General features: G+C 62.2%; 1 protein-coding gene across 3 annotated transcripts in view; it reads right to left on the bottom strand.

Annotated features, from left to right (window-relative positions):
• Window positions 1-3,527: 3,527 nt before the first annotated feature.
• The window catches only part of LMF1 (lipase maturation factor 1), a 92,895-nt gene continuing 70,876 nt past the window's right edge, over window positions 3,528-25,546 (bottom strand). For all 3 annotated transcript variants that reach the window (XM_070567112.1, XM_070567113.1, XM_070567114.1), the window contains 6 exons: window positions 14,617-14,784; window positions 5,947-6,130; window positions 5,289-5,442; window positions 4,843-5,026; window positions 4,133-4,245; window positions 3,528-3,742 (listed from right to left, as the gene is read on the bottom strand). In XM_070567112.1, the coding sequence (XP_070423213.1) occupies window positions 3,568-3,742; window positions 4,133-4,245; window positions 4,843-5,026; window positions 5,289-5,442; window positions 5,947-6,130; window positions 14,617-14,784 (978 nt within the window). In that variant the 3' untranslated portion in view covers window positions 3,528-3,567. The remainder of the gene's footprint in view (window positions 3,743-4,132; window positions 4,246-4,842; window positions 5,027-5,288; window positions 5,443-5,946; window positions 6,131-14,616; window positions 14,785-25,546) is intronic.

Here is a 25,546-nt window from a genome sequence, read left to right as displayed (position 1 = left end):
TGGAAGGAAGGGAGGGAGATGACAGCAAGCCGTGCGAGAACTGGAAACCGCAAGAGGAGAGTTGATTGCAGGACCCAGAGCTGGCGCCCTGGGAAGACCGACCAGGAGACAAAAGAGAAAAGCCCAGAACAAAGCTCAGGAACGGAGAGGGGCCGCCCCCCTGGTGGGAGAGATCTGGAAGTTATAAGGGCGCCATGAGCGACATGAATAACCGTAGAGGCCATGCAAGCGGTTACGTACAGTAGCTGCTCAGCTTTCTGTTCCTCCCTGGCCCAGTTTTAATGGCCTGTCACCTCCCGGACTCCAGACGTGCTGAGCTGAAGCTCCATCCCCTCCTGAGAGCCTGAGGCACAGACCCTTCCAGCTGGAACCAGCGGCCCAAGACCATGGGGCGTGAGGCCCACCAGCAGGTGCAGCGGCCCCAGGAGAGAAGGGGCGCCCAGGGAGGGTCTCTCATCTGAACAAGGCCCAGAGGCATGTCTCGGCCTTCGCAGGTGCCGAACTGTATCTAATTACCATGAAGTAAAAGCCTCTGGGCCAAGGAGGGACATCAGAGCCCCTCTCCCTGACGACAGCCCATGCACCCTGCCCCGTGTGCGATGGGAGCTGCCTCCTCACCTGGCCGCTGGAGCAGGAGGGGAGGCAGGGTGGCCGTCCCCCGAGACAGGCCCTCAGCGGAGCCCACGGCTCAGGACAGAGCCGACAGCCAGGCCCAGCAGGTCACCCTGAGTACCGCCACTGCCTGGCGCATGGCGACTGGAGTGCCAGATCCCCCAAAACAGGCAGCGGCCTGGGTGGTCCTCCTGTGCCAGGCCCTTTCCAGGGGACCCAGCCTCCCGGCCCCGACTCAACAGGTCAAGCTGGGGGCCGACGTTGCTCAGTGGGGGTGGGGGGGGGCCCTCGAGGTGGAGAGTCAGGGTCCCCTCCATGTCTTGGGGCAGCAGTGGGGGGGGTGGGGCACAGACGTCTCAGCATGTGCCCAGCACCTTCTGGGCTGAGGAACTTTCTGGAATGCGGTGTGGCCACAGGGACAAACTCTGCAGCTTACGGTCCTGGCGGGGCCCAGGTGGGATGAGGTGGCCTGGGTGTGCTGCCATGCCTGGACAGCCCCCGTCCAGACGTGTGACAGCCATGGGGGTGTAGTGTTCTGCACGGAGGAGTCCCCAGACAGAGGCAGGGGTCTCGGCACGGCTGGCTCGGCCAGGCATGATTTCCAGGGCCATCAGCTAGAGAGAGCGGGTGGGAAGACCAGGGGCACCTGAAGTTCTCAGCCGCCCCCGCCGCCCCTCCCCCACACCCTAGACCCCTCAGGGCAGAAGTGGCTGCAGTGGCTCCAGCACCCGACTGAGTCTGACCACAGTTCCCTGCAGTGGGGCGGAGAGCCGTGCCTGGACCATCTGCCCCAGCCAACATCTGGTGGGAGAGCGAAGAGGAGAGAATGGCCCCCATGCTCCCGGACTCAGCCGTGCAGCGGTCCCTCAGACCCAGACGGCTAATGCCCCACCTCGTGTCCCTGAGCCCCTCCCCTCTCCGGAAGTTTCTCTTGGGTCGACTAAGAAACAACAGGTCTCATGGGAGGTGTTGGGTGGAGCAGGTGCCCGCGGTGTCTGCGCTCTTTGCGTCCACCAGGCGACAGTTTACCTGGCAGACCTGGATAGGGGCCGCTTGGCCTGAGGGGCCAGGCTGGGCTCCCACCAGCTGCGAGTGTGACCAGGAGCAGCCTGGTGGCAGGTGAAGGCAGGGCTTGGTGGCTCTGGGGGCATGGGCACCAGGAGGTGCCAGTGCGGAGGCCCCGCGCCCGAGGCGCTGGCGAGTGTGGGGCAGAAAGGCCCTGGGTGGGCTGGGGTGGCAGTGACTATTCACAGCCAGCAAGGAGGGACGTGTGGGCCTCGGGACAGACTCTGAGGGTGAAGCCGGTGCCGTCTGCTGTTGGATGGGTGGGGGCAGGGGGCCCCGAGCCCAGGAGGGTGAGGGGCTGCAGGAGGAGCAGGTCTGGGGGGTCCTTAGTTTGTCAGAGGAGTGGCCTCTCTCCAGCCACAGTGCCCTCAGCCAGACCCAGACCTGGGGTCACCTGTGATGTCCCTGGGGTGAGTGTGTATTTGTCCTGTCCTGGGACGGCTGTGGGGCCACCAGTTCCTGGGGTGCCCCTGAGCCAAGGGGTCCCTGTGACTGGGCCTGGGGTCTCCCTGTGTCACCTCTGCCTCTAGCTCCAGCCCTGCCCCCACGCCCCAGGCCTAAGCGTCACCTCCTGTGTGTGTCTTGGGGGTTCTGGGAGACTTGGAGGCATGGCTGGACCGAGGCCCAGAGAGAAGCCCACAGTTAGGGCATCTGAGTCCTGGGGCTCCCCTGCCCAAGCCCTGGGTGGCGACGAGCCCGGCTGGCAGGCACAGGGATCCCCCCCACGCTCCCCCCACGGCTCCTGGCAGGGAGGCCACTCATGGTTCTGGGCGCAGTGGGGGAGCGCCTTCTGGGCCCAGGCGCAGTGTCTCCTCAGGCCCCCTGCCCACACTGGGCCTCACAGGACACCCCCTGTGCACCCCCCCGCTGGCAGAGCCCCCCAGGAAGGGCTGCCCAGGCACAGCAGCCGGCGGTTAGCTCCACGCGGCCGCCGCGGGCAGACTTGCTGGCTCCAGGCTCCTCGTCTGAGGCCCCGTCTGTCCCGACACAGACACAGGGAGCCTGTTTCCCTGTGAGCAGGAACACGGACTCTCTGTTGGCACCTGGGCTGGCCCCCCAGGCGGGCGGGGGCTCCACACAGACCCGCACTTGTGCCCACCTCAGCCGGCCTCCTGGCCTGAACCCCCTCGTTCCAGCCGAGACCCTCCGTGGTGTGGCTTGTGCCCTGGACGGTCAGGGGTGGGGGTGGGGTGGGAGGAAGGGGGAGCCGCCTGGTGCCCCCACTTGCTGCCCCCTGGGTGGGAGCCCCTCCGACTCCCCAGGTCTGGCGACCAGGGCTGGGGCCGTGCTGCCCGCTGCGTGGCTGTTAGTCCAGGGGGCCCCCACCCCACGGGCGGGCGTTCTGCTCGCTCACAGCTGACGCCGGGCAGTAAAGACTCGGGATGCACCCAGTGCTGTGGCAGCGGGGCCCAGAAGGATCGCCAAGCAGAAAACACTCCTGCTTAGCTTGTGACGACCGGGCCTCCAATCGCGGCTGTGGGCATCCCTGCTGCTGCAGCACCAGGCCACCCACCCCCTCTGCAGGTCAGGGAGCAGGAGGCCCCACAGCACGAGACTGGGGGCTCTGGTCACAAAGGAGGGGCGGAGGCCCGGTGGGGCGGCCCGCCCCAGGGGGACAAAGGGCTTCTCTCCGTGCTTGGGATGCTGGTCCCTGGGGAGGAAAGCGGGGCCCAGCCTGGAGAGCTGTGCGCATGATCTCCACCTGGACCCCGGTGGCCCTCCCGCCCCCTGGGGTCTCTAATCAACTAGGAAACCCAGGGGCTCCCGAGATCCCCCCTCTCACCGGTTTGCCTTCTTGGACATGCAGGCGCAGGCAGCGGCGCTGGGAACGAGACCTCACTCAGAGCAGCTGGCGTGGCCTCCCGCTTTATTTCTCGGGCACAGGCCACTCTATTCCAGTTCTGTGTACGGCCACTCCCGGGCCTTGAAGTAGCCCTTCAGGTCCTGGAGGCTGAGCGGGGGGAAGTAGGCACCGAGCCTCCTGCGGATCCACCACTTGCCATCGGCGGCGTGCCCGCCCCCAGGCTGGCTGAACTTGTAGCGGTAGTGCTCACCCCGGACCCACCTGTGGCGGGAGGGTGCGTTAGCCTGCAGCCCGTGGCCACGGCGTCTCCGAGGGGCTGGGCTGAGCCCCCAGAGGGAGAGGCCGCCTGGGGAAGCCTGAGGGGCCCAGGTGGAACCCTGACACCCAGGCCCCTGACCAGGTGACGGCGCGGCAGGCGGGCTCTGGAGGAGACACTGCAGGGATTGCATGGTGACGGAGGAAGGGTGGGGCGCTCACCGGCAGGCTCCAGAGCCCCCTCGGACACCCACCCCTCCTCCAGGATGCCTCCCTCCCCCCACTGTGTCCCCTCGGCAGGCAAGTGGAGCCGGTCAATGGTGTGGGGCCAGAGCAGACCCCTGCATTTGGGAAGAAGCCCTAACAGGTGGCTGGGGCCGAGGTGGCGAGTCTCACCTGGGCGGGGCCCTGCCTGCAAAAGGGTTGAAGGCCAGCAGCGACAGGGTCTGGGCGTCGTTGACCAGGAGCTTGCCCGCTAGGTGGAGGATCCACTCGTTGTGCTCGTAGGTCTGGGATGACAAGGACGGGTGCTCAGGCCATGGTGTGGGGTTGGCCTCCCGCAGGGTGGGCTGCCCTGGTGCCCACCCGTTTCTTGGGTTCAGGTCCCTCCAGAGGGGCTGCCTGCTTCCCCTTCTCGCCTGTTGTGTGTGCGGTGGGCGCACAAGAAAAGATCGGAGGGGAGGCGGCCTCGGGGAGGAACCGGGCACAGTGTTGTCATGTGTCGTCACACGCTGTGCCCGGCCTTGGGTCCTGGCCCTGGGCTCAGAGGGCGTGTGGGGTGTGCTCCCCTGAGGGGCAGTGCGGGAGCCCAAGACAATGCTCCACAGTGGACGCCGGACGCTGGTCCTTCGCCTGATCCATGTCAGCGAGCCCGGGTGGGCCGTAAGGCGGGCGGCAGCTGCACAGGCGCCAGCAGACTGCGTGCCATGTGGGCTTGATGTCATCTCTGCGGGGTCTGATCTCAACCCTGCCTGCCTTCCCCGCCAGCCACTCGAGGGCGTTTCCGGGGCCGCTGCAGCCTCAAGGACACTGGAGTGCCCGAAGCCCGCCGTCCACTGCCCGCCAAGAACACCCAGGACGCGGCGGGAGGGAAGGAGAGGGCCCACCTGGAAGGCCGCGAACCACATGAGCCAGTCGAGGCGGTGGTGGTAGGGGGAGATGAGGCACGGCCGCCTCCTCAGGTTGCCCGGCTTGCACTTGAATTCATAGTCCTCCCACACGGCGTCCGGCGCGCTGGCGTTGGGGCTGGCCGTGCCCTGCAGGATGACCTCCGTGCGCTCCTTGGTGATGCTGTTGGGGAGGCTGAGTCAGGGCACTGCACCCTCCACCCCGGGCCCCCTCCCAAGCAGACTGTGGGGGAGGAGGAGCAGGTGGGAGCGGCCTGCCCCACACAGTGCACGCCTCCCCAACAGGGCGTAGAGCAGACCTCGCGACCGCGCCCTGGACCGAGATTGCCCGTGTGGCTGGTCCAGCCTGCTCTCCCTCAGCAGCCTTGGGACCTGCATGGCCACCCGGCGGATGGGGTGAGGAGATGAGAAGCTCAGCGTGGTACCTTCCAAAGGCCCCGTACGTGTTGACGATTCTGAGGGGGTTGAAGGAGCTGTTCATGACTTGCTTGGGACTCAGCAGGTTGAGGACCACAGGGATGCTGAGCCAGGCGACCAGGACGCCCATCGCAAGGTTGACCGCCTGCCGCACCATGCAGCCTGGCCGGAGAGGGCAAGGCAGCGGGTGAGCCCCCAGGCCCGGCATCCGACCTCAGGGAGGAGCCTTGGCCGGCCCCCCAGACTCAAGGAAGCCAAGGGAGAGGCCGCTGGACCCCCGTCCGGGAGTCTGGGAAGGGACCCTGTCCACAGCCCCTCTCCCCACGCCAAGGCTGCTGTGGAAACCGAGGCATGACAACTGCCCTCGTAAGGTGGGCTGGGCCGTCACTCACTAGGGATGTGCAGCACCCCCAGGGCCAGCAGTTCGGGTCCTGGGGACAGAGCAGTGTCCTGAGGTCACTGTGCCTCCATTCCCAAGGACGAGGACACGAGGTCCACATGGAGCAGACGGGAGTGACTCACGCTCAGAGCATGCGAGATGCCATCCTGTCTCCAATGGCTGACAGGGCCAGCAGGAGGGCTGGGTGTGTCAACACCAGTGTTGACGGGACAAGAAGACCAGGCAGGCCACCCGAGGCCACATCCCACCTTCGGGGGTCTACCCACCGTATCTTGGCATGGGCTGGACCCCTTGACCTTCCTTCTTCTGCATCTTCAGGACTTGATCCTTGAGGCCACCTGGCCCAGAGGGAAACAGGAAGCCCAAGGTGGCGTCATCGAAGCAGGCGATGCTGGGCACGATGGTCAGCCAGTTCAGGAAGCTCAGGTTCCCGCTGATGATGAGGACCACCTGGAGGGATGGGCGGCACCTCAGCCTGGGCTGAGCCAAGACCAAGGACCACCGTCTGTGGCAGGTCCTGCCCAGACATCGTGGCTCAGGGTCCTCTGTGGGTAGCAGACCACCCACTCCGGCCGTCCATATCTCACTTGCTCTGCCAGGACCGAGCAACTTGGCAGTGACGCCCGGGTTCCACGCCCAGAGGTGTTCCAGTCCTTTCCCAGAGGCACATGTGGGATGCCTGTGCAGATGCACGTGGTCCAGGCCCCACGCCCCTCCCCAGGCCACAGACCCTGGCCTCTCTCAGACCAGCCCCAGGGACGTCCTCACTCTAGATGATCTCGGAGGCGGGTTCTTCCTGGAGCCTCGAGTGAAGACCCAGCCCGCTGACACCGTGATTCCGGCCTCAGTCCCCTCCTGGAGGCAGCAGCGAGCCTTATGGACAAGCCCCACGGACCCTGTGGTGAGGGCCTGTGCTGGGGAGGGCCCCGCCACTAGAGGTGAGGGCGTCTGGGGACCTGCGGCCTGGCTGGCACCACCCTCGCCAGCTCCACAGGCCCTGGATGTTGAGGACTGTGCCTGGCTCACGTGGGGCTGGATGGGGCTCCTGCGCTCTCCTGGATCAGGGTTGGGGGAAGCCGTGTGTCCTGTGCCTGTCTGTCTGCTGCCCTGTCCTCCACACCCGAGTGACCACACACACTCAAGGCCGTCCCTTGGGCCTGGGCACCCACAGGGACGGGTGTGATGGTTCCTGTGTTGTGTGCAGGCCCGCCTTCCCTTGGGCGTGGCGTCGATGGAGCCCATCTGCCTGAACTTTGACAGAGGCCACGAGGATGGGGCCACCCCAGGGCTGTTCGCCAGGCGGCTGTCCACAAGGCTGGGCACTGCCCCTCCTCAGAGGCCTCGAATGGCCCCAGCTGGTTCTGGCGCAGGATCCAGGGTGAGCCTGGACGACACAGGGTCCAGGAAGACCAAACGTGCCTGCTGACAAACTGGTGTGATGGAAAAATCCCTCCAAAAATGGGGACCAGGGAGGCTGGGGCCTGCCCCGTGCCCCGGACCCAGTGGGCTCACCTCTCGGGACTTGGTGCTAACTGGTGATCCACAGGGTGTTTCCCGTGAGGGTCACCCTACAAGGGACTTGGCCTCCTGGCCAGCAGCTGAGTAGCAGGGTCCTGGGAAGAGCGGCTGCGCCTTCTAGACGATGAGGGGAAGACTGGAGAGTGCGGGCGGCAGGGGGTCCAGTGTCAAGGCTGACGGGGGGTGCGGGCATGCGGGGCCACGCGGGCACGGCTCAGGTGTCTACAGGGACCCGGCTGCCTCAGCAAAGAGGAAACGACAGTGGGAGCTGCAGGTCAGCGGCTGGGCCCACAGGAAACGAAGGGGACGGGACAGCCTCCAGCCGCACCAGTCGCCTGAGAAGAGCGGCCAGAGGGCCACTTGGGGAGGGACTTCGAGAGAGAGGAGGCGACACGGAGACCAAGTCACCATGAAAATGGGAAAATCACCACGAAGACAAGAGGGAAAAGAAAACTTCACTAAGTTCAATGCGTCAGTGCACCTGCCCCGTCACCACACGGCCACATCTCTGGAAACAAGGCCTTGGCGGGCAGTTGTCACTGGATGGGCAGAGCTGGCTGCCCGCGCAGGACCCGACAGCAGGGCTCCCGCGGCCCCGAGGGCGATGCTGGTCTGGCGCTGTCGTGCAGATGGCCACGAAGGGGACGCTGCAGCCTCACAGCCCGAGAGCCAGGTGGTCAGACGGCCAGAGCTGCATGCGGAGTCGGGGTGACAGATGCACGGATGGGGGCACCCCCCCAGGCATATCCCCACGGATGGTGGCAGGGACGTGGCTCTCTGTGCGGCCAGCCCAGCCCGGGTCTTGGGGAGCAGACCCACCTCACTCAGCAAAATACAGATGACACCCCAGCCCTTCATTTCTGAATTTTAATTAAATCTGGGCCTTGGTCCCCACAGTGGGGGAGGAACATGAGGAACAGACGCTGGGCTGTGGACGGCGCCTCAGTTCTGTGGATCACGACGGAATTTTAGGATGTATGACAAGAGACATCGTGGATTCGTGACTCTCCCTAGGTTAATTTGGAAAACTAGTTTTCCTGGTTCTGAGCCCAAAAATAATTATTTCTTACTCTTCACTGTCTATGATGTTAACAGACCCCTGTGCCAGAGACGGCCCAGCCCACCCCCGCAGGCAGCCTCTCCTGCCAGCTCTGCTCACCGTCAGTCAGGTCCCTGGTCCGAGATGGCGGGGCTGCCCTAGGCAGGCTGGGCTTGCGCTGAAGGCCGCTGAGCCTGGGCCTTGGCTGCCGCTGGGACTGTGGCACCAGCAGGGGGGTGGCTCAGAGCCCTGGCAGCCCCCTCTTCCACATGAGGAGGGTGTCGGGCTGGGAGCTGAGCCCTTTGGGGTCCTGCACCTGGTGGCTCCAGCTCCAGCCTCCCTCACACTGCCCTGTGGTCGGCCTGGGCCAAGCTTGCCCAGGATGGGCTGGAGCGGTCCCTGTCACTGTCCCTCCTCCTGTGGGCTCTGACCTCGACCAACGAGAGCTCGGGTGCTCTGCCTGCCCCTCAGGCTTCCTCAGCTGCAGCAGCAAGTGACCGAGGGGAGACACCAAGGCGCTCGGCCCCCTCTCTGTGTCCCCTTCTCTGGGATCTTGGCTGCACAGCACAGCCCGGGGCCGAGGCGCCTGGGACTCGAGCCTTCTTCCCGAGCTTCCGGGCGGCACTGCTGCCCATTTGGTACTGTTACCCTGGTGGATGGTGGTACTGAACCCATGCCCGGTGACCCGGTCCTGCTCCCCAAGGAGGTTGTGTCGGTCTGCACTCAGCCCTCTGCCTGGGGACCTTCAGCTCTGGCTGCAGACTCAGGGGCAGGAGCTGCGTGGGGCTGGCCCAGGGAGGGTCATTTCTCTGGACAGACGCCAGAGCGCCAGCCCCCACCGAGCTGCCTCTGATGTGGGTCCGTGTCAGGCCAACCTGCACTTGGTGCCGTCCCCCTGGCTACTGGCTTGGCCCCACCCCCTGGAGCCGAGGGTGGGGTGCTGTGAGCCCTGTGCCCTGCAGGGCCAGGTGGCCAGAAACCGTGCAGATGAAGGAACGTCCTGGACAAGGTGACCTGGCAGCCCTGACCCCCCAACACGGCAGGAAGACGCTGAGTGGCTTTGAAGTAACATGGCAGGGAGGGTCTGTGGAGCGGGAGGGCCGAGGCCCCTGATAGCCGGTCCACACACCCATGATCCAGAAGGTTCCAGCATGACAGGACTGTGGAGGCCTGCTAGTTTTATCTGGGTGAGAACTTGGGAACAGGCGTCAAAAGACCACCAACTGCCCATGTGGCCCTCTAGGACTTCTGAGCAACGCCTGGCCCTCATGTGGGTCCTGCCTCAGGGGGCTCAGGTGGGGCCCTGGCATGCGCACATTTCCAAAGACCCCCAGGTCACTGCAACGTGAGCCCGCCGGGGGCGTGACCCAGACAGCTAGCCCAACAGCACAGCATGGGGACGAAACACCGGTTCTGCTAATGCAACAGGGGCTCTGAGGACTCAGAAGCGCGGCCCTGGGGACATCAGAGGCGGGGCTCAGAGCCCTCGCAGGCGACCCCTCATCCCTTGTCCATCTGGATGGCTGTTTCTTAATCCGGACAATGACATGTGGCGTCAAGTGCGTGGCCCCCGTGCGCCGACAGGTCTCATCTTCCTTGTTCCTTTTCAGCATCGCTGCAGCGTCTTCTCAGAGGGAAATGAACCCATCACCCCGTCCATCCATGTTTACACCGGCCGGGTGGAGGGAGGCCCCGAGACCAGGCAGGAAGATGAGCTATGAGGCAGGAATCTCGGGCCCAGGAGACACTGCGCAGATGTTCCAGGATGAGCCAACAGCGACCCGACCCCGCAAAGGAAGGGCATGGATTTCTGGAACTCCCCTGCTGGCTCTCAGCTCAAAAGCCTCACGGCGGATATACACGTGCTCATGGGCGCTGTTCTGGGGCCAGGAGCCCAGGGCAGTTACCCTGTGATCCCAGCTCTGGGTGGGCCACTCAGGGGCTGGCCCCCCTGTGAGTTGTCCCCAGGACTCTGGCCAATGTCACAGAGATTAGAAAGAGCAGGACACGTGGCAGGTGAGGAAGGAGAACCTGGTCTGGCATCTAGGATGAGCCTCTGCACTGACCAGGAGCCACGGCTGACGAACGCCCACTCCCACGCCAGGACGGGACGTCTTGCCCGGCCCCACAGTGGGAGCCAATGACCGTCCCCGCCAGGGTCTCTCCCTGGCAATGAGAGTGGGGTCTGAGACTGCGGTGGTACGGCTCTCCTTCACTTCTCACACGCACCTCTCCAAGGAGACAAGGGACCCCGTGGCCTTGCAGAACCTTCCAGAACAGCTGTGTAAACTGAGTGTGGGAGGAGATGAGCACACTCACATCCTCTCCCGAAGGAACGAAGGGAAGCAAACAACCAGAGCCGCCCCTCGGGGTCATGGGCGCAGAGACAGGAGCGCAGCCCTGCAGGGCCCCACACAGACCCAGGCACTCATAACACAGTGCCACTCCCTGGGGATGGATGCTCCTGGCCTGTGCCGCAGACCCACAGAGAGGCGCATGCCTGCCATGAGACGGCGCCCGGCGGCCCCACACATCACAGCTGGGCCAGCTGATCCCCCGGCCTCTCCGCTCTGACAGCTGAGGCCTGGCCCCTAAGAGGGCACCAGAGCAGGCCTCAGAGAAGAGCTGCAGCCCTGGGCTTCTCCTGCCTCATCCTAGGCACAGAGTGGGGCTGGAGAGGACAATGCCAGGGACACACCTGAACCAGGGCCTTTGGGAAACAGAAGGCAAGCGTGTGGGCTGGCCTTCTGGAGTAATGTCCAGAGCCGCAGGTTGGCGGCAAGGCCCTTCGAGGTCCAGCTCTGGCCCTCCTGTGCCCAGTGTTCCTGTGCCACCACTGCCCAGCACCATCTACCACTGTCCATCAAGTCAGTAGACCCCAGAACCTGGTTGAGACCCAGCCTTGCTGGGAGCCGTCCATGCCTGAGACCTGAGCCTCATGTCTGGGTGGTCCCCTGCAGTGGATGCACGGCGCCCCAGGCCAGGATTCTGACCTGCTGCCAGGTGAGGTCCAGGTAGCTGGTCCTCGTCCTGGTGCGCCTCGAGACTCGTGCCAAGTGCAATATGAAGAAACAAGGGTATTTCGAGGCTGCTGGTTCAATGGTCAATGCAAATATCTTCCCAAATCCTATTTCCAAGTAGCTGAACCCTTTCCACCCACATTAGTAGCTCAGTCTCCCTTCAATTACCTTTTCAAGTGGTATGACCGTTGCTTTTCACTGGAGCTTGTCAAAGCCGGCCTTTGGATCATTTGAGAGAAAGCAGTAGGCAGAAACTGGCCAGTGCAGCCATGGGACGCCTGGGCGGTCCCTGCCGGCCCAGTTGACTCTGTGGCCCCAAGGGGGTCCCGCTGGTCCATGGCTTGTAAAAGTAGCTGCAGCAGTGGCTAATTAATGCCCCACAGCTTCACGTGGTTCTCGGTCACTGTGATGACCATGAGGTCTGAGCAGACCTGCATTCCTGCCAAGGCTGTGTGCCAGGCTGGGTCCTCCAAGCCGCCTCAGAAACCGGACCCATGTTCTCCATCAGGAGGGGAAGGCAGGAGTCACGGGCTTGGCATCCTTGGGTGATAAAGGGAGGCCCAGCGTGAGGCGGCACCCATGCTGGACACTCTCAAGGATGCTCAAGCCTCTGCCCGGAGCCTCCTCCCACTAGCTCAGAACCATGGTGCCACAGGGCCGAAGGGTGCAAGGGGCAGGCACGGTGCAGGGCGTCCCCGGCCTCCTGGGGGTGTCCCTCATTGGAGGCTAAGGGAGCAAGGGTCACTGGCCAGACAGGGCTGTGGCCCCCAGCCAAACCCAGACCACTTATGGATAAACTGTGATGCATCCAGACAATGTAATATCACTCAGCAATGAAAAGAAATGAGCTCTCAAGCCAGGAGAAGACACGAGGAACCTCCAGGTATACGACGAGGCGAGAGAGGCCAGTCTGGAGAGGCTCCATCCTGGATGATTCCTGCGGCGCAGCATTCTGGAAAAGGCAGGACTGTGGAGATGGTAAACAGGTGTGGCTGTCAGGGGCTCGGGAGGCGGGAGGCAGACACGCGCAGGGGTTTCGGGCAGTGACTTCTGTGTGTGACACCACAGGCTGGATGCCCGACGTCACAGCAGGAGGGGCCCCGACGAACGCCGGGCTTCTGTTACTGAGACGGCACCAGCGCTGGCTGTTAGCTGGAACCAATGAATAGCATGACGGTCACGACAGGAAACCGCGGGCGCAACAAGACCGTACTCTCCGCTCAGTTTTTCTGTGAACCTAAACCGGTTCTGAAAAGAAGGCCACTAAGTAGAAAACCAAACAAATTAGAGCTGAAACCCTGAAGCAGGGAGAGCAGGCGGGGCCTTCGAGCTCGCACGGCGCGCAGATGGGGGTGAACCAGACTCTTGGGTCTGAGCTGGCATGAAGTCACTTGAGAGAGATAGAGGTGTAACTTGCTAATTTGGGGAAAGAAGATAACAGAAAGAGAGAAAGCTCAAAAGAAAGCTGGATGGGACAAGAAGAAAACACCGGGATGAGAAGGCAAAGCCAACGGCAGTGGTGGAGAGACGGAGGCGAACGTGGGTGGAAGACGGGTCCTGCCCTGTGCCCTGACCGCGGCGCACGGAGACAGGACACAAACCCAGACTCTGCAAATAAAAGAACACTGCGCCTTCTGTTTGGCCAGTAAATTTGAAAACGGACAAAACCGACAAATTCCCAGGAAAAGGTTTGCTATTAAAACTGCCTCCACGTCTGACAGCTGGGAAGGGTGCTGACGAGTCACAAAGGCCCCGTGAGGCCCGGCGGCGCATGCAGAAGCAGTGTCCCCGCTCCTTCAGAGATGCCCTCGAGGAGCTCTGTGTAGTGACAGTAAAAGCCTGACACAGCGAGCCAGCACGGCCGTGTGGACAGAACACGACAGACTGGTCATGTCCACTGACGACCCACAGAACCAGAGGGAGCGAGTGGTTCCCAGTGACTGAAAACACACAGTGTGGCCGTGCGGAGTGTAACCCAGGGAGGTTAGCTGGCTCAGCCTTAGGAGTTAGTGCAACTCACCACGTTAACAAAATAAAGGGAAAACCCGTGATCTTCTCACAACTCGTGGAGAGAAACCATTCGCTCCAGTCCAACAGCCATCCATGAATGAAAGTGCCCCAAACAAACGACACAAGACTTCCTGGTGAGCCAGAAATAGATCCTGAGCCTGGCAGCCACAAAGCCCAACCACGACCGACGCAGGCTCCCACCAGGCGGGGGGCGCTGCGAGCACCCCCTTAGCAACTGGGGGAGGCCCCACTCCCGCTGCACCTGCCATCAGACCCCCAGACAAGGAAGGACGGAAGATGGAAAGACAGCTGGCAAAATGACGAGGATGCCGCCGTCACTCACGGGGGCATCTCCCAGGGCTTGCAGACAACGGTGAGGACAGATACACACAGAGAGGTTATCAGAGAACGATGACAACAAGCAGCCAGCAGCATTTCCACACTCAGGTGACAGACAGGGAGACGTTTCAGTGAAAAAAGTTCCATTTACAAAATCAGCAACAAAAATGAGGTTCCTAGGAACGAATGTGCCCAAGTGCGCATGGAAACGTGATTACGTGGACGTCACGTGTCTCCCGAGGGATCAGAGGGTCTCAAGTGGCTGCAGCAGCAGCTCCGCGGTCCTGGACAAGACACAATCCTGCAGAGATGACAGCTCCTCCTGTCAGACTCAACGCGACACTGTCCCCATCAGAGATACCAGCAAGCCACAAGCAGACACCACTCTTCACCACCAGCACAGCAACGAGGAAGACCAGCCGCACAATGCTCGTGAGGACGTGGGCACGTGGGGCTCCCCGCACCCTGGAGGGGGTGAAAGGACAATGGGGTGCCTGGAAAGCCACACACACCTGCCCTGTGACAGACATCCCTGCAGAAGATGGCCGTGGAGGACGGCAGGTTTACTCGTAACAGTGAAAACCTGGAAACCCCAAACGTCCAGCGAGAGGAGCAGAGACGCCACCGGCAGCATGTTCGTGCCGTGGAACATGCTCAGTAAACAAAGGCGCGGCCAGCACACATGCCGCCACCACCCGTGGATCCCACGCCAAGATGCCGGCGAGGCAGCTCCGTGCATGGGCACGCTCTGTGCCCACGGACATGAGGGTCCGGAGCAGGCAGGACGAGCCAGCGTGCAGGGCACCGAGCGCGGGGCATGGCGCCTCTCATCTGCAGGGGGGCGGGATGTGCGGGGCGCACGTTCGTCAGATCACTCAGGGTCTGTGCGTTTCACAGGGTGCACGTTACAACTCAATAGAAACAAGGAACACAACACGGATTGAAAGTCCCAACGTTTTTCCTGGGAACTGACAAGTGGATGCTCATGTTTAGAGTGGGCTCAGGCTCACCTGGAACAGGATCTGTAAGACCCCGTGGAGGACGCACATCCGCCGCCCCAGGAAGACGAAGAAGGGCACCACGAGCTCCAGGAAGTGGTTGCCCAGCGTCTCGATGCGGTGGACCCACCACGGGGAGCGGTGCAGGAAGTAGGCCACAGGGTTGGGCACTGGCTGCGTCTGTGGGACAGAAGAAGGCCCATGAGGCGAGCCCGGGAACCTGCCCCACCGGGGACCCCGCTGCCCCAGCCCCGCCCACTCGGTGCCCATTGGCCGGCCCAGGAGGGGAGGGGGCTCTGGCGTCTGGACTGCCCTGGCCAGGGAGGCATGGGGAGACTGGCACCACAGCCCTTCCTCCAGCAGCTCACCTGCTGCCAGGACATGAGTCCCCAGGAGAGGGGACGATGATGTCTCGGCCCTCTCCCCTTGCCTGCTGCACTGCACTTCCAATACTGACCCCTTTAGGAGCCCCCAGTGGCCCTGGTGACATGGGAGCTCAGATGCTGCGTCAGTGCCCGCAGAGCCTGGGTGAAGGGACAGGGCATGTGGATGGCAGTGGACTGAGGGAGCCCATGTCCCGGCCAAGGCTCCACGCGGTGGACTTCTGCTAGGAGGCGGGGGGGAGGTGGGGTCCCGGCCCCATGTGTGTGATCCTGGGAACGGCCGGCTCACGTGTGCGGGGTGGGTGGGTGCGGCATGCCCTGGGAGACCCATGTGTTGACTCAGCCGTGATGCTGGCTGCCCTAGGGCCCAACTGACAGGCTGCACCTCTGACAACAGGGTCCTGTCCTCCCCCAGCAGCCGCAGCCGAGGCCAGGAGCAGACCACGCAGAAGGCCACGCGGCCGACCACGCTCACAGGGGCCCACTGTGTGGGCTGGGGCAGGTTACCCGGTGCCGACAGCCAGGCGTGGGCGAGCAGCACGGGTCGCCCTGCACAGACCCGCCTTCCCGCCTTTGGAGGGAGCTGCGGTTCCACGAAGGGAGTGCGGCCACTGTGTCCCCCCACCCCAGGCCTGGGAGCCTGGGGTCCGAAAGCAGACGCAGGGGAGCCGGGCCTGGGCCTCGCGCCTCTTCACACTGCCGAGCAGTCTGAACACAGGGCTCCTGAGAGCAGCCCTTCTCCCTCCTGGGGACTCATGTTCTCCGCGCAGGCACTCACACACGCAGGCACACGCACATGCACACCGGGCAGACAGAAAGGCTGCCATGTGGGGCGGTGACGTCCACCGTCAGAGGGAGACAGATGGCTGACAGTGGCAGTGCCAGCGAGGGTCCAATTCTGAGACTTAACGATGTTCCTGATGACAATAAATGGGCTTTACTGTCACAGACAGTTTAGACCCCACAGAAGGAAGGGCCTCCTGCAGCTGCTGCTGGATCACGGTGCCCCCGGCCACGCGGGTCCCCAGCTGTCCCTACCCCCCCGGCACGGGCGCGGCTGCAGCCTGACCCTGGATTTGCTGTGGACACAAGGAGGAGCCTGTCCTGCTGGCGGCCTGTCGTGTGGTGGGCATGGGGAGTGACTGCCGAACTCACAGGGGCACTGGTGACAGCGCGCTGGCCTGGGTGTCCTGAAGAATGCACAGCCCCCGCCTGAAACTCAGGGCAGCAAGAGGACATGATGACAACGGTGGCTCCCGCCCCAGCTCAGGGGTGGAGGTGGCTCCAGGGAGGACGGCCGCGGGGAAGGGCACTGCCCCCCGGAAAGTGCTCTCCTGCTCACTTGTTTGGACCTGACTTCTGAGGTAGAGAAAAGTTAGGAGCACATACAGAAAAGCCGGGCGCCTGACTCCCCATGCTCCCCCCACCCCCCAGCCCCAATGGTGTGCTTTCTGGCCCTTGGAGAGCAGCCCTGTGCCCCGGATCCACTCTGAGTCTCCCAACTGGGAGGGCGTCTCACAGCACGGCAGTCGTGACCGGGGACTCAGAGCTGTGACACTGGCCTGCCCGTGGGGTCTGACTCGGCTCCCGCCTTTGCTCGCGCGTCCAGCCCCAGGCTGTTTCGGATGCCAATGCTCCAGAGCACAGCTCACCGCAGCCCTCTCCTCGAGGCAGACCTGGGGGCATGTCTGGCAGGAAGACCCCAGAGGGAACGTGTATCCTTTCTGGGCCCAGGGTGGGCCTGCCCGGATCTCCGGGTGCGGGTGTCAGCAGGTCCTCCCCACAGAGCTGCGTCTCCTCCGCGCAGGTCCAGGCTGGGAGGTGACCCACCACACCCAACGTGGCGGCTTCAGGGTCCTCGGACGGTTCCTGCCAGCCGACGGTTCCGTGGCATGCACACGGAGATGTGGGTCTGCTGTGAGGAAGAGCTGCCCTGTGCCCCGCGCCCCTGCCCGTGCAGTGCGGACGCGGGGTTATCTTATTCAGGGGAGATGATGCTCCACTGTCACTTACTTTGACTTGCCTGTACACTCTGAGCGTTTCCCTGCTTTCTGGCACTAACAGTACCCCAGGGTCAGCTGTGCCCCTCCCTGCTCCTGTGGGTGAGCGGCAGTGTCATCATGGCACCTGGCCCCCCTGCTGGGGACCCGGCGAGAACCTGGGGCGCAGTAGGCAAGGCCTGCACTGGGCAGCCACGTGAGCTCCCCTGAGCCAGGGCGTCATCCAGCTCGGTTCTGGGCCGAGGTTGCCAGCCGGCCGTGCATGGGGCGCAGCTGCTCCCACCGCCTCTGGGCCTTATTTGGTCTCTCCTGAGGTTTCTGCTATGCTGAGCCCCTCAGATCCTCATCCCCAGCACCAAGGTTTGGCTGACACTTGGGTGAGCTGGACGGTGGAGGCCCTCGCCCCGAGATGGCAGGCACGCAGGCGGGGTGTCCTGGGCACCTGCTCACGGGTGAGTGAGCACAGCACATGCCCCCTGGACGTGGCCTCCCCGCACACTGTCACGTGGTGCTGACTGCCCGCAGGGTCCTCCAGACAGAATGGCCCCCGCCCCAGCCCCTTCGGAGTGGGCTGTCCAAGGCTGACCGACGAGCGCAGAGGACCTGGCACCAGCTGTGCAGACAAGCCTTTTCGGCTGGGCCCTTCCCGAAAAGCCACGTGGCGTGTGGGTGTGTGCTGGGACCTCCTGGCTCCGGCTCCCAGTGGTGACAGGATGCCGACGCGAGAATCACCGGGGAGGGAAGGAGCCACGGCACGGGAGAGAACGGGCTCTACTCGATCCTCAGGAAGGGCCACTTCCTCAGGGTCCCTGCATCGATGGATCACGGCTGGTCGTCCCGGGTGCCATCCCCTCTCCAGGAGGCGTGGGCCCCTGCGTCCCCGGGGCCTTCTCCAGGAGCCTGAGCAGAAGCTCCCGCATGTGCCACCCCGACGGCAGCCCCTGCTGCTTGTACGATGCGTGTAAAGCATGAAAGACGACAGCTGGCTGGTGCACCTGCCCACCCGTCTGCTCTTTCTTGAGGGAGAGACACTGGAACCGCCGGCCGTGTGCAGAGGGGAGCGTGGCCGGGTCAGGGCGGCAGCGGGCAGGCCGAGCGCCGTATGCGACGTTCTCCTCAGGGCAGAGTGTGGGTCCGAGCACAGCAGGCCAGGCTCCCCACAGCCGGGCAGGCCCTGCAAGAGGTGGGGTGGTGGCGGCACTCCTCGCTCTCCACCCGCGTGCCCAGCGGGGCTCGCAGGGTCTGTTTCTTGATTAAACGCGTGTTTCTGTGGTTGGAGCAGACCTTTACAAACCGCATCCTGGGACAAGGGAGTGTTTCCCCAGTTTTGTGGGTAATGTTGTGTCCTGCAGTGTTGACTGAGCCAGACGCCTCTTCTCAGGAGGACCTGGCCCCGGGGACGGCAGACCTGCAGGTGGCTCCCTGGCCGGCACCGACACCTTTGGCAGTGGGAGCCTGGGTGGAGCAGTGGCAGCAGCCACTCTGTGGGGACCTGGGCACTGGCTACGTGGGGGATATCGGGTTCTTAAACGGGAAGAACGTAAGCCGGGGCGGCTCCTGCCATTGCGGGACTTCACATTCCGGGGCTCTTCAGCTCACGCGGGTGGGGTGTGGTGAAGAGGAGGGACGTGCACGACGGAGGCATCGGACCCTGGCATGGGGGGGACCACGCGGTGCGGTCAGCAAGGAGCTGGAAGACCGGGCACAGCGGCTCCTGAGTCTGCGGCGTGAGCCCCGAGTGGGCCATGCCCTCGGCCCACGTGGGCTTCACTGGGGCTCACAGAACGAATACGGTGACTGCGACGCTGGCGGTCCCCTACGATGGCGGAGTTCCTTGGAAGGAGGGCTGTTTTCTGAGGGCCTGCACCGCCGCTGAGGGGCTCCGGCCCCCAGGGGACACCACGGTCAGGCTTCTGGGATTTACGACCTGCGGGGTTCGGTGTGTCTGGGCGGGGCCTGCTCTGTGCGCTGACCCTCAAAGGCACCGAGGTGTGGGCCACGCTGCTGGCCAGGGTCGTGAGGCCTCACTTCTCGTGCAAGCCCAGGACAGAGTTTTATTTTTGTTTGCGCTGAAGCTGGAGGAAGACACCGGGTTGTAAAGTCTGGCTGAAAACTGTGGGAGTGGCACCTGGAGCATGCACCTGTGGAGCTCGGGGTGTGGGTGTCCAGCATGGCCGCAAGGCGAGCGTCCAGAGCACAGCCCAGCCTGGGCGCCAAGGCCGGCCAACCTGGCCCCATGGCCTCTACAGCTGGTCCCCCTAAACACAGACAATTCGAAATAAGAAGAGCGTGAAGCGTGATGATGGCGGTCCAGGGACTTGGCAGGTAAAGAGCTCTGGGGAGCGACGTGACTTCCTGTCTGGAACCAGCCCCGCCTTCAACACCTGTCCCCATGTTCCCCCGTGAGAGGTCCCAGAACAGGAACAGTTTTTCAGCCAGTTTCCCACTTTAGGGACTGTGAATTCCGTGTTTGGGGTTCTAATGAGAAAGGGAGCACACATTCTTGTCTCAAGAACAAGTCTCTTAAAACTCTCAAGCTCCACGTATTCTGTTTTAACAGAAAACTGTGGGTCGTACCCGTTCCCTGCCAACCGGGGCCTCGGCCCGTGGAGCCAGGAGGCGAGGTGTCACGGGGAGGCGGCAGTGCTGGGCGCCTGGCACGCACCCCGAAGTCCGAGTTCTCGCTCTGGTTTTCGGGGTTTTCAGGGTGTGTGATGAGCGTCCTGGGGATGTGGGGTGTCTGCACTGGCAGCTCCTTGACAGGAGGGTTATGCCTCTCAAGCGAGGGCTCTGGATAAAAAGGTGAGACCTACTATGTGTTCTCAGGTACAGCTGGCAGTGGCCCCCATGCACACTGGGACGGCAGGGCCCTCGGTGTCAGGGGCCAAAGGCTCCTCCCCCACAATGCCAAGGGGACACACTGTGGGGTCACCTCGTGGCGCTCCTCTCCTGAGCACGACCTACCCTAAGGCTGCTCATTTCCCTCCAGGGCAAGTGGGGACAGAGAGAACAGGAAAATGAGCCGGAACGGTGCCGATGCCCATATGGCCGGGGCCACTGATGCGCCGTGTGCAGGAGGGTGGACAGTGTGCCATCAGGTCCTCTGTGGTGTGGCTCCCAGAGCCACCATGCACCGCCACCCAGCAGGGCACACACCCACCTGACCAGAGGGGAGGGGAGGGGGTCCAGTGAGGTGACAGCAAAGCAGCAGCCCCAAAGGACGGAACAAGCCGTCAACCTAGAACCTGCCGAAAATCTCTCTAAAACGATGGGGAAATGGAGACGCCTCCAGAAAAGCTGACAGGATTCATCCCCAGAAAACTGGCATGTGAAAAATGGTAAGAAACGTGGTCACGGGGGATCAGGGCTGCAGGCAGGGGAGAGGCGGGAGAGGCACGCGGCGGGATAGACACACGGGCCCTTTCCAATCCAGTGAGATGCCTGTGGAGGTCAATGGTGTGTAAACACAGTAACAATGATGTGGCGTGAGGCTGATGTAAGCGGGCGGTGACACGCCAGCAAGGGCCGGGGCGGTCCAGTCCTGCCACCTGCTACAAAACCTACAATGATCCCTTAAGAGTGAGCTCGATGGACAGAGACCTACCCTGCAGACCCCAAACAACCTCAAAAATAAAACCACAGAGTTGCAGCTAACAAGCCAAGACAGGAAACTAAAAGAGTCATAAAAATATTCAACTAACCCAAAAGCAGCAGAAAAAGATGAAAAAAGGAACAAAGAGCAGACGGGAGGAATGAAGACAAATGGCAAGATGACGGACTACAACCACCTCCAAGTCACATCCAATGCAAATGACCCAAATACACAATTAACAGTAGGATCTGTCGGGTTGGATAAAAATCAAGACCCGGCTGCACGCTGCCTGTAAGAGACACTTCAAATGTGAAGACACACGTAGGGGAGAGTGAATGCGGGGAGAAACACATGCTCTGCAAACGCTAGTCGAAAGAGTGCTGGAGTGACCACATTAACACCAGACAGAGCAGACGTGGAGCAAACAGCCTCATCAGGAAGAAAAGGACACTTGGCAATGCCAACGGGGTCCGTTCCTCAGGAGGTCATCACACTCAAACACTTACACACCTAATAACAGAGCTTCAAAATACCCAAAGCAAAAATGGATACGCAAGTAGATATAGACAAATCCACAATTCTAGTCAGAGATTTCCACCCCCCTCAATGCCTGATAGGACAAACAGACAGAAAATAAGTAAGGACGCAGAAGACGTGAAAACACCATCGACCAACTTGACAACGAACATTTGTGGGACACAGAACACACATTCCTTTTTAGGCTTAAACAGAACATTCATGAAGATACACCATATTCTGGGCCACAAAACAAGTTTGAATAAATTTTAAAAAATTCAAGCCACATAAAGTCTATTCTCTGACAGTAAAGGAATTAAATTAGAAATCAGTAACAGAAAGATAGCTGGAAAATTCCCATACGTTTGGGAAGTCAGTCGCACGCTCTAACTAGCTTTCATGGAGTTTACCTTCCAGTGTATGTTATGTCACTAGTTCTCACGACAACCCTGGGTTGTTATCCATTTAAAGTTGGGAAAACAGACCGTGAACAGTCAGGTAACTGGCTCAGGGTCACACAAGCCAGGAACGGGTGCCTGAGAGCAGCAGCGCAGGTCTGTGTAAAGAGCAGGGAGTCACACGGACCCAGGGTCAAGTTCAGGGGCTACCATCTGGAGCTCTGTGCCAGACAGCACTGACCATGGCGGACCCTCAGGCCGCACCCCCACCCTCCAGGGGCCTGGCTTTGGTTTGGTGGGGCTCCCCATCTGGCTGATCCCAGGGCGCGTGCCCCACCAAAATCACCCTGCGGTTGGTCACCCAGCCAGGCCGTGTCCCCTGCGGGCCCTGACATTCCCCAGGCCCAGCATGGACCTGCCCTCCAGTCACAGCGCACACGAAACATTTCCTTTACAAATCAATAAAACTGCCCATGGAGCAAGCAGATGAGCCACGGCTGCAGCCTCCTGGAGGCAGCCGTCACAGCTTCTGTCGCACCAACCTTGACTCAAATTGCTTCCAGATTAGTGGGCCCCGTCTCTGAGGGCATTCACTGACCCCCATCCAATTACAGTGCAGAACAGCTGGTAGCCCATGTCCCCAGGTTGCAATTAACAGTGGGACCCACTGGCCCGAGACACAGCAGAAGCCTCCCGTGCAGGGGCCGGCCTGGAACTTGAGAAGAAGAAGGTTAGGCCGTGCCTGTGCGTGGGTCAGCGGGGCACTAGCTGTGCCCACAGCGCAGGGCCGTGAAACACGTGGTCGCAGGCAGGTGGGCCGGGCCAGCTGGCGTTCACATGCGGACTGCTGCAGCTCGCCCAGAGGGTCAGGACACAACGCCCAGTCCCGGGGGGAGCCTGGGAGTCGGGGGTTGGCCGGGAGGGGCTGGAGGCCCCATTGGCTCTGCCATCCTGGGCAGCAGGGCCTGTCCCTGGGCCTCCACCCACCTTGGTCACCCCCACAAGCACCGTGGCATGGCTGCTGAGGTCACTGGCACCTGGGAAGGAGCACCTGGCCAGAGCCCTGGGGTTAGCGTCTGAGAATGCCCACTGGCAGGCGGGGCCAGCTGCAGCTGGGGAGCGACGACCTGCAGTGCTTGGTGCATGAGGTGGATGCTTCCAGAACCTGCGGAGGTGGCCTTGAGCCACGTGCCTAAAACTGCCTCTGCCTGTGGGGCGCCATGGAGCCTACCAACCTCGCAGACTTGGGCACTCCTGGTTCGGGGGTCAGTCAAACCCCAGGGCACACCGCCTGCCCCAGGACAGCCCCTGTGCGTCTGTCTCAAGTAACTGGGGTGGCCTGAGCAGCTCTCCACCTCAGCCCTGCCGCTTGGCTGCTCCCAGCAGGGACGGCCCCTGGTCCTGACCGGCAGGCGGGATGGGGTTCTGGAAGTCAGGACAGGAGCCGTGTCTCCTGCGGGGACAGCTCTGCTTCTCCGCCGTGTAAGCATGTCCCTACAGACAAACCCAAGCTGGGCCAGGCCTCCAGGAGCCTCCCCTGTGGCTCCCGGTGGGGCTCCTGCTGGCTGCACACGGAGCAGGGGACCTGCCCACCCGCCAGCCCCGGGCCCCGCCAGGCCTCAGAAGGCTGGGGAAAGAGGGGCCGTTTCATACCGTGGAACCGGAAGGCAGTGTTAAATTTCCCCAAATCTCCAGCAACAATTAAATTCAACCCCTAAAAAGCAGGTATATAAATGCAATATTTGTGGTTGATTCACTTGGGATCCAGCTGAGGGTGTTTCCTTTTGGACCAAAACCACCTAGGGGGGTCCCTCCTGGTGACAACTGGCTTCTTAAAACCGAAGTGGAGGGGCTGGCCATGTGGCCTGGTGGTTAAGTTTGGCATACTCCACTTCGGTGGCCAAGGTTCAGATGCCAGGTACGGACCTACAGTGCTTGTCAGTGGCCATGCTGTGGTGGCGTCCCACGTACAAAATAGAGGAATATTGGCACATATGTTAGCTCAGGGCAAATCTTCCTCAGCAAAAAAAGAAAAAAGAGAAAGAAAAAGAAACCTCAAAGTGGAGACAGATGACAAGCCCGGAACATTCCAAGGCAAAGCGGCTCACCAGCTAGTGCTGACATCCCTGCTGCTAAAGGAAGGCATTCTGAAACCAGCAATTTCATATATGCAACTCACATGTTAGGAAGAACGAGGCAGTATCGCCCCGACATGTAGGGATGACAGACGGGGCAGACGTGGAAACTGGGGGTGTGAGCTTGTCGTCGCTCTGGTCACCCCCAGTCACCATGTGCTGTCCTGTGCGGGCGCCAGGCGCACTCCTGTGGATGTGGCTGAGGACGTGTTGCTGGCTTCGTCCCATCTCTCCCAGGCCAGCCCGGCTTGCACCTGTGACATGAGGTCAGAAAGGCTGAGCAAGAGCTGCCTGGAGGGCACACAGGATGCACATGTCCTTGCCGTGACCCCAGGTCTGTGCGGGATGACCTGGGGTGTGGCTGCAGGTTTGTTACATATCTGTCTACTCTGGAATTTTCCACAGTGAGAAATAAAATTGCAACAGCAGGAAACCAGGTTTCAGCAGAAACATGCAGTCAAATCTTGGGCTACAGCTCATTCCTGCCTGCAAAGCACTGTGCCCTGAGCCTGAGCAGGGCTGGACACTGTGCCTGAGCAGGGCCGGACACTGTGCCTGAGCAGGGCCGGACGCTGAGCCCAAGCAGGGCTGGACAAGGCCACCAGGACAGCCCAGCACATGACATGCCCCTCAGGCTCGGGGTCTCCATGCGTCCTGTGCCTTGTGGCTCTGCAAGAGCCCACTGTCCCCTGGTGCTGGGACGCACACCCACAAGCAGTAAAGGGCACGTGTGTGGGTGGGAATGGGTGTGCGAGCTGGGAGGGGCGGAGGTGCCACCCGTTCACCAGCCTCCTGCACTTCCCACAGTGGCAGAAGAGCACGTCTAGACGTTGTGCTCTCAGGGCAGCTGTGAGAAAACAGCTGACCAGGGACAGCCCGGAGGAGCAGGCCCCGGTGCACCAACCCACTGGCGACGTGTTCACACCGCCTTGTCCAGGTGTCACCACTCAGCGGAAGACGCGCGACGATTGGGCGGCCCTAGGCTGTGAAGGGCGCGGACTCTGGGACCTCTCTGACCATGGCCGCTAACTTTTAGGGAAGAGAATCCACGGAGGAAAAGCTGGAACGAATGGCAATCGCGTGTCCCGCGGCTCCTCATTCTGGCTTTTTGTCAACAATCGGTTCACACTCTGGTTCAAAGGGCAAGCTTAGTGCTTTGCCGATGAGGAAGCTCAAAACAAGAAACGATTTGCCCAGGTTTGTCCGTTGAACGGGGGCTGGGGAACCTGCCCTGGAAGCCAGGTCTCCTGCCGTGAATGTCCTCCCGCTGTCACAGGTGCCCCTTTGACGAGCTGCAGCAGCACGAGGTCTGCAGGCGTCCTGGGAGAGCCCTCTGCGTGCACTGTTGCGTGGTGGCCCTCAGGGGTCCATGTCCTGCCAGCGGTGCACAACGCTGCCTGCCGAACTCTCAGAAGGGCAGTTGGCTGGAGGGGGTGAATGGGGGGGCCTCGGGGTTCGTTGATTCCCCGCATCTGTGATCTGCTGGATCCCTGAAGATGTCTGCCCAAACCTGCCGGCTCCAGATCTGTGCAATCTCCGACTTGCAATCCACTTGCCTGGAGTTTCCCCGAGCACCGGTCGTCCATGGAAACACAGACAAGTGGGCAGACCGTGGCCATCGCCACCGCGGGGAGCTGAGCTGCGAGTGCTGCAGAGGCTCTGTGCATGCGTGCGCCCTCGAACCATTGCTCTGGACTAAAGGGAAATGGGTCCAATTTGAGGGGTGACATGTGACCTCTCCCAGCCTCCTCGTAGGGAGGCACCTCGCAGGCCAGGTGACTGGAATCTGGCCTCCCCCCGACAGCACTGGGCATCCAGATGCGCAGGGCACAGCACTTCCACCGTAGCCAGCAGTCCCCGGAGGGTGGGAGCAGGGACACCGTGCCTGGACAGAAGACCTCGTGGTCACATCTGCGTG

The sequence above is a fragment of the Equus przewalskii genome, chromosome 12, assembly GCF_037783145.1.
Source record: "Equus przewalskii isolate Varuska chromosome 12, EquPr2, whole genome shotgun sequence".
NCBI lineage: Eukaryota > Metazoa > Chordata > Mammalia > Perissodactyla > Equidae > Equus > Equus przewalskii.
Note: the sequence above shows the minus strand (reverse complement) of the source record. Positions and strands in the feature narration are given on the sequence as shown.